This window comes from Camelina sativa, chromosome 14, assembly GCF_030686135.1.
Source record: "Camelina sativa cultivar CO46 ecotype springtype chromosome 14, ASM3068613v1".
NCBI classification, from domain to species: Eukaryota; Viridiplantae; Streptophyta; class Magnoliopsida; order Brassicales; family Brassicaceae; genus Camelina; species Camelina sativa.
In genome coordinates this window covers 25,716,040-25,730,878 of record NC_141893.1, presented here as the reverse complement: position 1 = coordinate 25,730,878, position 14,839 = coordinate 25,716,040, and the positions used below count along the sequence as shown (strand labels likewise).

General features: G+C 41.0%; 1 protein-coding gene and 1 pseudogene across 1 annotated transcript; one reads left to right on the top strand and one right to left on the bottom strand.

Moving 5' to 3' along the window:
* Positions 1 to 2,766: 2,766 nt before the first annotated feature.
* LOC147928610 (peptidyl-prolyl cis-trans isomerase CYP59 pseudogene) lies at positions 2,767 to 3,318 on the bottom strand (annotated as a pseudogene).
* Positions 3,319 to 7,719: 4,401 nt separating this feature from the next.
* LOC104742176 (putative purine permease 11) lies at positions 7,720 to 9,478 on the top strand. The gene is made up of 2 exons (XM_010463143.2): positions 7,720 to 7,950; positions 8,200 to 9,478. Exons 1-2 carry the CDS (start codon positions 7,944 to 7,946, stop codon positions 9,297 to 9,299), a joined length of 1,107 nt encoding a protein of 368 aa, XP_010461445.1. The 5' UTR covers positions 7,720 to 7,943; the 3' UTR covers positions 9,300 to 9,478.
* Positions 9,479 to 14,839: the final 5,361 nt, after the last annotated feature.

The window sequence follows — 14,839 nt, the reverse complement described above, 5'->3', positions numbered from 1 at the left end:
GAGAGTTTAAGTCTGTGCGCGATCCCTGCACTCCTTATTCCTAAGAAGGACGGTTCATGGCGAATGTGCATAGACAGTTGTGCTATCAACAAGATAACCATTCGTTATCGGTTCCCTATTCCACGACTAGATGATTTGCTTGATCAAATTGGGACTGCTACAATTTTTTCGAAGCTAGATTTAAAGAGTGGTTACCATCAAATTCGTATTCGCCCTGGTGATGAGTGGAAAACGGCTTTTAAGACGCGGGAAGGACTATTTGAATGGTTGGTAATGCCCTTCTGGTCTCTCTAATGCACCAAGTACTTTTATGCGGGTGATGAATCAAGCATTGCGACCTTTTATTGGTAAGTTTGTGGTTGTCTACTTTGATGACATATTGATTTTTAGCTCGTCTGTAACGGCTCATCAAGATCATCTTCGTCAAGTTGTACGGGTTCTTCGTCAAGAAACCTTTTTTGACGCAAGACAAAAGTGTGAGTTGGGAGTCACTAGTGTGTTGTTCCTTGGTTATGTAGTCTCGTCGAATGGTCTCTCCATGGACATGAGCAAGGTCGAGGCCATTAAATCCTGGCCGGTGCCAAAGACCGTTACAGAGGTGCGTAGTTTCATGGCTTGGCGTCGTTTTATAGACGTTTTGTTCCTCATTTTAGTTCTATATATTATGGTTCCTGTGACGGATTGTATGAGAGACGACAAGTTTGTTTGGTCGGTATAAGCTCAAGACACCTTTGATCTGGTGAAGCATAAGTTAACATCGGCACCTATTTTGGTCCTTCCGGACTTTGAACTACCCTTTGAACTCCACTGTGATGCTTCTAAACTTGGTATTGGTGCGGTTCTTAGCCAACAGTCTCGTTCAGTGGCTTATTTTAGTGAGAAACTGTCAGGAGCTCGAAGTCGCTATAGTACCTACGATGTTGAATTCTATGCCGTGGTTCAAGCAATTAAGCATTGGCGACATTATCTTGTGCATCGAGAGTTTGTGTTGATTACGGATCATGATGCTCTTAAGAACTTTGACAGTCAGGTCAAAGTCTCTGCACTTCATGCATCATGGATTTCTTATTTACAACAGTTTACATTCTCCATACGTCAAAAAGCGGGAAAGTTGAATCGAGTCGCAGATGCTTTAAGTCGTCGTCACACGTTGTTAACAACAATGCATGTTGTTGTGCCGGGTGTTGCTTCGTTCTCGGAGCTTTATGTGACTGACCGTTTCTTTAGTTCCATCTTGGCAGAGGTAACCAACGGGTCACATACAGATTTTACTCTCACTGATGGGTTCCTTTTTCGAGGGGTGTAACTTTGTGTTCCCGATTGTAGTTTACGACTTAAGATGATTGAAGAACTGCATTCAGAGGGTCATGTCGGACGTGATAGAGCGCTATAGTTAGTTTTTGCTTCTTATTATTGGCTTTCGCTACGATGGGATGTGGAGAGATTTGTTGAACGTTGTCGTGCTTGTCAGTTAGCCAAAGGTACAGCGTCCAATGCTGGTTTATATCTTCCCCTTCCTATTCCTACACAACCTTGGACAGATGTGAGTGTGGCTTTCATCCTTGGACTTCCACGTACACAGAAAGGAAACAATTCAATCTTTGTGGTTGTTGATCGTTTTTCGAAAATGGCTCATTTTGTGCCTTACAAGAAGACAACGGATGCTGTGCGAGTAGCATAACTTTTTTTCCAGGAGATTTATCATTTGCATGGGCTTCCTACGTCTATTGTCTCTGATAGGGATACGAGATTTTTAAGCCATTTTTGGAGGTCGCTTTGGAAACTGCTACATACGAGTCTGGACATGAGTACTGCTTACCATCCTCAAACAGATGGTCAAACAGAGGTGACTAATCGTGCTTTGGGTAATATGTTGCGGATTCTCGTAGGTGACAATCTACGAACGTGGGAATCACGTTTGTGTCAGGCAGAATTTGCGCATAACCATGCAACTAACCGCAGTTTTGGTTTCAGTCCTTTTGAGGTTGTGTATAGTTTGCTTCCACGGGGTCCTTTGGAGTTGTCGGCAGTGCCTGACCTGCGTCGCTTTCATGGTCGTGCTGTGGATTTTGTTGACGCATTGAAGGAGACACATCAACAAGCTCGTAATCAGCTTGAGTTGTCGGCTCAGGATTACAAAGACAAGGCGGATTCTAAATGGCGGTAGCTAGTCTTTCAACCGGGTGATAAGGTATGGGTGGTACTAACTCGGGACCGGATGCCCGCTCATGAATACAATAAGCTTCGTTCCCGAAAGATTGGTCCTGTTGAAGTTATAGAGCGTATCAATGACAATGCTTATCGTTTGCTCTTGCCATCGCATCTGAAGACATCCAACGTATTCAATGTCAAGTTTCTTTCCAAGTTTCAGGGTGACAACAATGATCCAGATTCAGAGACGAATCTTTTCCAACCCGGAGGGACCTGGTGCAGCGTGTCTTTACCTTTCCTTTTCTTTCTTAACATGTTGGGCTTTGGTTTTACGATTCTCTTTACTTGGGCTTTACGTTTGTTTCTTTAAAAGCTTTAAGATGGTTTAACTTAGGGTTTCTTGTTTTGTGTAAGTAGCCTCTCAACCTTATTGAAGGGGATAACTTTTTATTGAATAATATTTCAGAGCTTTAAGCTTTTCTTTCTCTTGTTTATCGGCTATTCTCTTGAATCAACGATCTACAAGTTCGTCTCTTGTCGGTATTCTTTGAATCAACGACATCAAGACAACCCCTTTGTTTGGCCATTCGCAAGAATCAACGAGCACAAGGTTTTCTATCGGTTACGCTGCGCCATAGAGTGTTTTCCATCAAGATAGTCCATATCGTCACGAAGTGTGATATAGAACTGGGAGGCATTGAGATTTTCACCAGTACTGGCCATTGCAACGGTGCCAGTCTTCGAGTGTTTTAATTCGGGATGGATCTCATGGCCAAAAAAATGAACATGCTCACCGTGAAGGAATCTGGAAACGTAATATATATGCACGAGATGGTTTAGAAAAATTTGCATTGAGAGAAAGGTTAAAAAAACAACAAGCAAATAACTTACTTGTATATAGAATCTCCACCAGTTCCTGTGCCGGTTGGATCGCCTGTCTGTGCTATGAAACCCTTTTGAACATTGTGAAAGACGCATCTCTTGTAGTAATTGCACCTAAGAAAATAAGTGTTAATAAAAACCTAATGGATCGAGACATATATAATAGTGAGTTAAGACAAACACTTACTTGCAGAGCTTGAGGGAATTTTTGCAGGTCAGAGGACATGTGTCTGTGTAAAGATCAATCACTATATCCCCAAGGCTCGTCCCAATAAAAAGAGACATGTTCGAGTTCGACAACCTAAAAACAAAAATTAACGAGAGAGTGAGAACTAATTGAGCCTGGAGAAAGTAAAGTTTTACCTAGGAAAAATCGTCAAAAGAAAAAAGAAATACATCAGAGATTTCAGCGAAGACCTAAAAATATATCGATAAATTTCATCAAAGATTTGAATCTAACCTCGAATGGAGCCGATTGAGAGAGAAGTGTAACATCCGAGAACCAAAAAGTGGAATTTGGGGAATCGACACCAGCTTTTCTGGTTCGACTAGATTGTTTTAATTCGCGGTTTTAGGTTGGTTTGGGTTAATTAGTTTGTCTAAACCGAATATATAAGGGGAGAGGCGAACCATGTCAAGGGTTTTGGATGTTTTGTGGCCGCTTGCAAAAGAAAAGAGAGAAAAGAGAGAGTTTGTGTTCTTTAGATATTTTGACTTGTTCTTGGAGGATTGCTGCTGGGAACGAAGGAGAAGCTTTCTAAGGTGTTGTTTCCACTGTTTCTCAACCAAATGTTCCTACAAAAGAGGTGAGTACATGACCATGGGTTATCTAAGTCTGAGAATCCTTTGTTTGCTCGATTTGTTGTGTTTTGTGGTGTTGTTCTTGTTTGTGGTGGTTGTGTTATGGTTCTTATAGGTTCCTAAAGCTTTTGGATGAGTTTGGGGGGGGGGGGGATTGGAGATGATTGGAAACAAAGATTTGTTGATCGGCTTCGAGCAGAACGTATCTGCGGGGTCGGCGTCGAACGACACCAAGTGGGTGTCGGTCGACACCATTTTGGGCCTAGTTTCGGTCGACACCAACTTGTGTGTTGCGGTTTTTCCTGGTTTGTTGTGTTGTTTGTTGTTTGTTAAACATTGGAATCTCAGTTGCTTGTGTGTATAGCCTAGTAGATGGGAGGATTGCCTCACTAAGTATTTGTGATAATACTTACGCATCTAAATTGTTGTTTGTGGTGTGCAGGTATGTGGCATGGAATCATGGCGATGAGGAGGAGGATGATCTAGGGTCTCGTTTGTGTGATATTGGTTATGTATGATTATGTTATTGGAACCTTGGTTAGATTTATGTTAGGTTGTTGGATAGAATGGTTAGGAATGTTATTTTAATGATGATATGATGGTTTTGTTTTGTTGGTACGTTTTCGCTGTGTATATAAGTTGTTGCTGGTTTAATGAGGTATTGTGGTTTGGATGGTTTAATTAGGTAGTATGGGATACTTAACTATATACTATTATTGAAAAAAAATATGATGGTTTCATTTTGGTATCAGAGCCCGTACGGTTCTAGGATGGTTTAGAGCGGTTTAGGAATTAATTGGTGGAATTATTTTCAGGTTGCTTGATGTATGATGTTGTGTGATGAAATTGATTATGAGTAGTTAGTCAATTTGTTTGTGGTATGGAGTCCTAGTATCATCCTCTTCGAGCCTTCAATGATATTCCACGGTATGTTGTTTTATGTGTGGTTTGTTGTGTGGTGTTCTTAGCTTCTGTGCGGGAGGTGGAGTTGGCTATTGAGAAGTTGTTGGAAAGTGGTAGATCACGCCGGTATCGGGAAATACCGTGGGCGGTGATTTGTGGGTGTAGATGTTTTGCAAATGGAGTTCGTTTGGATTCTTGACTCGTGGGTCATGTGGAAAGGAAATAGCTCATAAATTCTATAAATAGAAAGTTTCCATAAATAGAAAGATCTATAGATAGTTAGGACTTGTCTATTTTTGGAAAGGGGTTGTGAAATGCCTGGAGTGGCGGGAATGTGTAGAGGATGACCTGATGAGTGGTCACAGTTGAGTTGATTAGTTCTCAAGGATTTTTGTTTTGATTGGTGGTATCACGGTGTTAAGAAATTATGAGGGTTCTAAAAATGGGAAGTTTTATGAACAGTTAAAGCTTGCCTAATAATGGAAAGTATTGAGGTAGATCTAGTCGGGAGATACTCGATGCCATCAGACTTGTTTGCTCAAGGCCGTGTGGGCCCAACTCATGTGATACCGATAGCTCGATGGACTTTGTGGCTAGAGAGTGGGAGTGGTATGTTTGCTTCGGAAGACGATCCGAGAGTGTGCTTTAGGGTGACGACCCAAGAGCAGGATTTTGAGCCTCTCTGGATACCGTAGATGTGAGCCGCGGCTTGGCAGTGAGTCGGTATGTCTCGAGGGTTGCAACCTGAGAGCGGGGGGGGGGGGGGGGGGGGGGAGTGTGTGTTATTAACTTCCTGGATGCCATAGCTTAAGGTGGTTAGCCTAATAGCGAGCCGGCATGATTCGTTGGTTGCGACCACGAACGGGGGAAGCACTGAGTTGTGAGCAAATAACGTCTTGGATGTGAGTATATTGGCTAGAGAGGGACCTCGGGGTTCAGTCGGAGGTGTGCGGGCTGTTGCGACAGTTGCACGGGAAACCTTGGCTGACGGTGTTCAGTCCGGTCGGAGGACGTGCAGGCCGTGTTGACGGTGGCACGGGAGTCCTTGGCGGATGGACGGTGCTGCGGGATTCGAGGACAAATCCTTGTTGGTGGGGGAGAATTGTAACATCCGCGAACAAAAAAATGGAATTTGGGGATGTGTGTCAATCGACACCAAGGGTGTGTCGATCGACACCAGCTTTTGTGGTTCGACCAGATTGTTTTAATTCGCGGTTTTAGGTTGGTTTGGGTTAATTGGTTTGTCTAAACCGAGTATATAAGGGGAGAGGCGATCCATGTCGAGGGTTTTGGATGTTTTATCGCCGTTTGCAAAAGAAAAGAGAGAAAAGAGAGAGTTTGTGTTCTTTAGATATTTTGACTTGTTCTTGGAGGATTGCTGCTGGGAACGAAGGAGAAGCTTCCTAAGGTGTTGTTTCCACTGTTTCTCAACCAAATCTTCCTACAAAAAAGGTGAGTGCATGACCATGGCTTATCTAAGTCTGAGAATCCTTTGTTTGCTTGATTTGTTGTGTTTTGTGGTGTTGTTCTTGTTTGTGGTGGTTGTGTTATGGTTCTTATAGGTTCCTAAAGCTTTTGGGTGAGTTTGGGGCGGATTGGAAACGGAGATTTGTTGATCGGCTTTGAGCAGAACGTATCTGCGGGGTCGGCGTTGATCGACACCATTTTGGGCCTAGTGTTGATCGACACCAGCTTGTGTGTTGCGGTTTTTCCTGGTTTGTTGTGTTGTTTGTTGTTTGTTAAACATTGGAATCTCAGTTTCTTGTGTGTATAGTCCAGTAGATGGGAGGATTGCCTCACTAAGTATTTGTGATAATACTTACGCATCTCAATTGTTGTTTGTAGTGTGCAGGTATGTGGCGTGGAATCATGGCGATGAGGAGGAGGATGATCTAGGGTCTCGTTTGTGTGATATTGGTTATGTATGATTATGTTATTGGAACCTTGGTTAGAGTTATGTTAGGTTGTTGGATAGAATGGTTAGGAATGTTATTTTAGTTATGATATGATGGTTTTGTTTTGTTGGTACGTTTCTGCTGTGTATATTGATTGTTGCTGGTTTAATGAGGTATTGTGGTTTGGTTGGTTTTAAGTAGTATGAGATACTTAATTATATACTATTGTTAAAAAAAAAACCGGGTCTCGTTGTTTGAAGAAAGTCCAAAGATGGATGGAGACAATAGATCTGTATGGAATCAGAGTATTCGTTTATTATTCCCCCCTATTCTCTCATTTTGCTAAGAGGGTTTTTTTGTATCATAATTCTTTTAACAGATACATACAAATATATATACTAACGTATCCGTTACGCTTTTTTCCTTTCTTTTGCCTAGAGTAAAAATAATATAAATTATTATTGGGTAAATTCCTAAATTAATATCGGTTATGAGTCGGATTAATATAAAAAATAACAAAACTCCAAAAAGAAAATAAAATTCATACGTAAAATATGATTTTAATAATATTATAAATTAATAATTATACAAATTTACATGTCTATATATAAAAGTTGATATATTCATTCATATATATGCTTTAATTTAGTTTTTAACAACAACAAAAATTGTTGCACCTTATTTCTATAACAAAATTTTTATGTTGTGTTTTTAAAATATAGTCCCTCGTTTCAAAATATAAGATATTTTGAGGAAAACACGCAGATTAAGAAATGATCATTTTAAAAAAGTTCAATCAATCATAAACAAAAGTACATAATATAAAATATTAAACTAATCTAAAAGCAGCATAGAAACTTTGAAAATACCTTATATTATGAAATAAAAAAATCTATATTATGAAAGGGAAGAGGGAGTATTATGTTTTATAATTATATCATAAATATAGCTAAAAATTCTGTAAGTTTTCAAATTTCTCAAAGGAAAACCATAACATAACCGGCCAAACATGGTCAATGTCAATTTCCAAGGGTCGAATCTCCGGTCCCCTCCGGTTTAAAAAATGATGGGCTAAAAACAAGTCAAAAAAGTTGTTGAGTGTCTGCGTCGAATCTCTTGGCAATAATAATAATAGCTGCTCGCTTTTTCCCAAAAGCTTCTTCCTTTGTTGTGTACTTCACGGATCTTCTCTGAACCGATCAATCCCGAAGAACACGAACATAGAAAATATCTCAATTGGGTTAACAAACAAACAAAAACCGTTTTTTAATCTCTCTGTAATATCGTCGTTTCTTATACAAAACCAATTCTATGTCAGGTCAGTCTCGTTCTCCTTCCTTTGTTTCATCTTTTGATTCTGTGTGCTTGATCAATCAAGTTTTGATTTTTGGACATACCCAGATTGTGATTTATGGTTGAGATTACGCTTTAGGGTTTTTGAAGTCATGGGTAGTTGTTAAAACTTGTTAATGTTGAAGCTTTTAGTTAAGGGTGTTTTGAACCTAAATTTGGGAGCTTTCATGCGAATTGTACCAAGCCCTTGTTTTAATGTATGTGTGTTTTACAGGTAATCAAGAACCAATCTTGGTGAAGGAAGAGAGTGTGGTAGGTTTACCAATACCACTCTTGAAGCTTAAAAGCTGGCAATGGTGGGTTCTTGTCTCTGTTAACATCTTCTTTCTCATTGGTGGTCAAGCTGCTTCAGTGCTTCTTGGTAGGTTTTATTATGATCAAGGTGGGAACAGTAAATGGATGGCTACTCTTGTTCAGACTGCTGCGTTTCCCATCCTTTATATCCCGCTTTTGCTTCTTCCCTCTTCGAGTAGTGCAGAGTCTTCTTCAGAGCCTGCTTGTTCACTCAAATACATTGTCTTGATCTATGTTTTGCTTGGTGTGATCATCGCTGGTGACAACATGTTATACTCTGTTGGACTTTTGTACCTCTCTGCTTCGACTTACTCGCTCATTTGCGCTACTCAGTTAGCCTTCAACGCGGTCTTCTCTTATTTCATCAATGCTCAGAAGTTTACTGCTTTGATCCTCAACTCTGTTGTTCTCCTGTCGTTTTCTGCTGCTTTGATAGCCCTCAATGATGATGCGGATACTCCTGCTGGTGTCCCCAGGTCTAAGTACATTGTTGGGTTTGTCTGTACACTCGCTGCATCCGCCCTTTATTCTCTGTTGCTTTCGCTTATGCAGTTTTCGTTTGAGAAGATTCTGAAAAGAGAGACCTTTTCCGTGGTTCTTGAAATGCAAATATACACTTCTTTAGTGGCGACTTGTGTATCTGTCATTGGCCTGTTTGCTAGCGGGGAGTGGAGAACGCTGCACGGGGAAATGGAAGGGTATCATAAAGGGCAAGCCTCTTATGTACTGACTTTGGTCTGGACAGCGGTCACGTGGCAAGTGTGTTCTGTAGGAGTGGTGGGTTTGATATTTCTGGTGACATCGCTCTTCTCAAACGTCATTAGTACACTCTCCCTAGCTGTGACTCCACTCGCAGCTTTGGTTGTGTTCCGTGATAAAATGAGTGGCGTTAAGGTTATGGCGATGCTGATCGCTCTCTGGGGTTTCGCTTCTTATGTTTACCAGAATCATATCGACGAATTGAAAGTAAGACGAGCGCGACAACAAGCTCAAGCCAGGAGGGTGGAACCGCCTTGCTAATTCTGCGACGATTCTAGCAGAAAATATTGGTTTAGGTTTATTATACGTTCGGTTCTATATAAACAACAATAATTGTCACTCTACTTCTCTTGTCACATTGTTTTTGAAATCAAATCTTGTCTAATATACTGATGGGTAAATTTTGTGAAATTGAAATGAAAACATTTTGTTGTTTAAAATTGGGAACTGGAATCCAAATCAAGTAGTACAATAGCTTACGCTTGGACCAGTTCAATTTCTAATCAAGTTTGTATCAAAGATAGAGACTTAAACAGAGACCTTGTCAAGTTTATATGTCTTGGTTATTTTAAGTTCTTCCTTGTTGTTGTTGCTGCTTAATTTTCTTCGACTATTATATATAAACTAGGTAGAATTCTTCGACTATTATATATAAACTAGGTAGAAGATCCGCGCCTCGCGCGGGATCATCTTAAATACAAATAATATTAAGGGATGTTTCTTTGTTATATAATTTATTTGACTTATATTCATATTATTATTATTAATATTAGATAATACACTCGCGCTATGCTGCAGGACTTTTTTTTTATAAACTAAATTTATTTTAATATTAGTATATCACTATGATTAGTAAAAAAATTTAAAAGCATTTAAGATTTGGTATTTTACAATTTCTAAAAATTTAATAGTTTTTATTGATATTTGTAGACATTAATAAATACATGTTATTTATTACTTTTACAAAATAATAATTGTAATGTATAGTTAATCTTAGTATTTTTATTTTACTCTCTTTTCTTATGTAAATAACATTAACAAATTTTTGATATATCTTATTATATAAAGTTTGATGTCAATCTTACTCATTAATAAGATCGTGACACGTGTCAAATTTATTGATTAGATGTTGACACGTGTCAATTTGTTTTTTAATAAACATAGTAGGACAGCTAATTATATTTACAAAATTTTACATATTTATATTTTAAAATTTTATTTTTCTAAATCAAAAAGGAAAATAACAAAATCAATATATTTTCCAATGTATGCTAATTATATTATATGTGTGTTCTCAATAAAATTTGACATGTGTAAGCAAAAACTTAATTTATTAAGCATGTATATTAATCAATAAATAATGAATAACAAAGTTAAAAAGAATAACATAAGTTATTTAACATAATTTTAGTTGGATATAAATTGTATTTATCGTTGTAGTATAAATTTTTATTGTAAATAAGTACACAAAATCTTGAAAGAATAATAATTTTTTTTAATAAAGATTCAATACATGATGTGAATTAGTATATTTTTACATGTTTTATTTTAAAGATTTTAATGCATGTAGTTGAAACGAACCGACCCGTTTTTTTTAAATAAATAATAAATAATAATAATAAATAAGCTACAACTAGTGGTCCCATATCCACTAGCCACCTAACCACAATCACAATCGGCAGCGGAAATAACCAATAATATATCATAAACAATAACCAAATATCAAACATCAGGAAACATAAAACCGGCAACCTAGCAATGTTTCTAATGATCCAATTCTAGCAACCTAGCAATGCCAAACAACAACCAATCGAGTCCCTAAAACATCCTTCTCTTCATTGCCTTGATTCCACGATCACACTTTGCATTTACCTGCACCACAAACACAAATTGCAATGCATGAGTATTTAATAAACACTCAGTAAGGCAATCCTCCCATCTACTGGGCTATACACACAAGCAATAGAGACATCTCTAACCATCAACCAACACTCAACAAACAACAAATAACAAACCAGGACTTTGCATCGACCGACACCAACATGCATCGACCGACACCACATGGGGATGCATCGACCGACACAAGGGATGCATCGACCGATGCAAGTTACACATACATCGACCAACACTCGCACTGCATCGATCGACGCATGCTCGACATAACACGAAAACCCTAAGGTTTGACGCGCCGTCCTCTCACTTGCATCGACCGACGCACAGAGTGCATCGACCGATGCAACATGTCGAGCATCGTGTTCCCCGAAGCTTCTTGCCGGATCTTTGTTCCTGCAACCACAAAACTCGATCCCAAGCCACAAGAAAGCTTCCTAACGTCCCAAATAACCATCTAACAAGCCTAACAACACATAAACAAGAATATAAGAGAAGCTCTACCTTAGATAAGCCATGGTCCTGCACTTACCTTTGCCAAGACGATTCTGAACCTTAAACAAACAAGAAAACAATTCCAGGAAGCTCCTACAACGATCCCAGCTACAGATCTCCACAGGAACAACCTCAAATCTCCAGAAATCACCAAGAACACTCAAGAACCCTTTTTTTTTGTCTCAAAAACGGCTAAACACGACTAATGAGACAATACTCTAGTTAAGTGTTTTTCCTAACCCAAAACGCGGCGTTTAACTTAAGTCAAACCGCAGAAAAACAACCTTGCATCGACCGATGCAATCCCTAAACCGGGATTTTGGTTTGCGGGTGTTACAATTCTCCCCCACCAATATAGATTCGTCCTCGAATCTCGAACAACCATCGGCCAAGGACTCCCGTGCGATCGTCTCCACGGCCCGCACTCCTCCAACCGATCTACGGAAGGTCACCTCTAGGCGATAGACTCACGCTCCAGGCATTATTTGCTCTCGACTTTTGGAATTTCGTTTACTCATAGGTCTAAACCTTGAGTTTTTATTGGCTCCTCATCAGACCTAAGTCTGCATGCCATAATGTTTGCTCCTCTTCGGGCCTAAGCCCGCATGCCATAATATAAAAGGAAGTCCAATATTCTTCTCTCGGGTTGCTACCCTACAACGCACCCCCCGATCGTCATCCAAAGTCGATATACCAACCATACTCTCGAGCCACAAAGTCTCAGAATATGACGGTACTAGGAGAACCTAAGTCCCCCAAGAGTCGCGAGCAAACAATTCTGAACACGTCTGAGTCCTATCCCTATGCAGGTATCTTTCCCGTGGATCGCGTAAAACATCACAATGTCCTACCAACGACATATTCCTCTCACTGGAATACCTCATGACCACACATGGATCATCACACTGTCACTAGGGCCAAACAAATGTCCTAAACAGGACCGCCACAAAGGCCAAACAAATGTCCTCAACAGGACCGCCATCATGGCCACTCGTCCCGAAGACCCGTCACAAAGACCATTTGTCCTGAAGGACCGTCACAAAGACCATTTGTCCCGAAGGACCGTCACAAAGACCATCTGTCCCGAAGGACCGTCACAAAGACCATCTGTCCCGAAGGACCGCCTAAAGAGGCACTCTGGCTAAACAGCCCTCCACAAAGGCCACACAATTGGCTAAACAGCCCGCCACAAAGGCCATAAAATTGGCTAAACAGCCCGCCACAATGGCTAAACAGCCCGCCACAAAGGCCACACAATGTCTTAAAAGACTGCCACACACGGCACAATGACTCAAAAGTCCGCCACGAAGCCACGCAATGTCTCAAAAGACTGCCACACCCGGGCACAATGACTCAAAAGTACCACGAAGGCCACGCTAGCCCCTTCAAGGCTCACAACCACTAAAAAATGGACAATTCTAACTCCCATAAAACTTTCATTTTTTAGAACTTTCCACTTTTAGAATCTTTCCTCTTTCAGAAACTTCTATTTCAGGAAACTTTTCCTCAACACCATCACAGTCCCAAAGGACTCTCATCAAAGTAATCTTCTTCTTCCAAAGTTCCTTGATCCTCCTCCCGAGAACCCTCACTGGTCTTGCCTCCAAAGTCATGTTAGGCTAAAGATCTTCAGGAATCTTAGCCAACAACTGATCATCCTCACAAAGACACTTCCGCAACATAGACACATGGAAAACCTTATGGAATGCTCGCATAACCTCAGGTAACTCCAGTCTATATGCCACTGGTCCAACTCGCTCAATCACTCCGAACGGACCCATATACCTCGGACTCAACTTAGTCTCGGTCAACGACCTGTTCGGACCCTGTGACATGGCCATCTTGAGGTACACTCTATCTCCAACCTGAAACTCAAGATCACTTCTCCTCTTATCAGCATAACTCCTCTGTCTATCCTGAGCCTCCTTCATGTTCAGCTTGAGAACCCGAATCTTCTCTGAGGTCTCCTGAACAAAATATGCCTCGTAAATGCTCCTCTCCTCCACCTGAGTCCAGCATAACAGTGTACGACACGACCTCCCATACAAAGCCTCATAAGGAGCCATCTTAATACTTGCCTGATAACTGTTGTTATAAGAAAACTCTACCAAGCTCAAGTGATCTGCCCAACGACCTCCCCAATCCAACACACACATCCTCAGCAAATCCTCCAGCGTCTGGATCGTCCTCTCTGACTGTCCATCTGTCTGGTGGTGATAAGCTGTACTCATATGCACCTTAGTGCCCATCTCTGCCTGAAACGCTCTCCAGAACACCGAAGTGAACTTAGAATCCCTATTAAACACAATGCTTGCTGGCACCCCATGCAACCTGACTACCTCCTTCACATACTTCTTATCCAAGATCGCTGCTCCATCAGTCTTCTTAATGGCCAGAAAATGTGCTGACTTAGTCAACCAGTCCACAATGACCCAAATAGCATCAAACGTCCTGGACACTGGCAAACCTACCACGAAGTCCATAGTAATCATATCCCACTTCCACTCTGGAATGGGAAGACTCTTCAGTAACCCTCCTGGAACCTGATGCTTAGCCTTCACAAGCTGACACACTTCGCACTTCGCGACCCAACTAGCTACATCCTTCTTCATCCCGACCCAATGATAGTACCTTTTGAGATCACGGTACATCTTAGTCGCTCCTGGATGAATAGAAAACTTGCTTCCATGAGCCTCTCTCAGGATCTCCTGCCTCAATTCCTCATCCTTGGGCACACAAACCCGATCGTGCACCAAGATAGTACCATTATCTGAGACCTGATACTCAGAATCCACATCCTTTGAGGCATTCACCAGCCCCAAGTCCTTCTCCTGAGCCAACCGCACCCTGCTCAGAAGATCTGCTCTATCAACCGCCTCCAAACCTAACGGTTCCTGAGACACAACACACAAACTCAACGCACTGATCTCTCCTACCAGAGACTCCATCTCCTGCTCTTGAGCCGAAGCTACCCTCTTCCGACTCAGAGCATCTGCAACCAAGTTAGCTTTACCATGGTGGTAGGCTATCTCCAAATCATAATCCGCCACCAGCTCCATCCACCGCATCTGCCTCAAGTTCAGCTCAGGTTGAGTGAATATATACTTCAGGCTCTTATGATCTGTAAACACCTACACCTTTGCACCATAAAGATAAGATCTCCAAATCTTAAGGGCAAAAACTACAGCACCCATCTCCAAATCATGAGTAGGATAGTTTCCCTCATGCTTCCGTAACTGCCGCGAAGCATAGGCAATCACCTTCCCATGTTGTATCAACACACATCCCAAACCAACTCTAGATGCATCTGTATAGACCCCATAGGGTTCTCCCTGCTCAGGCAAAGCCAACACTGGCGCAGTAGTCAACATCTCCTTCAGGCTTGCAAAGCCTTCCTCACACTCCTGTGACCAAAT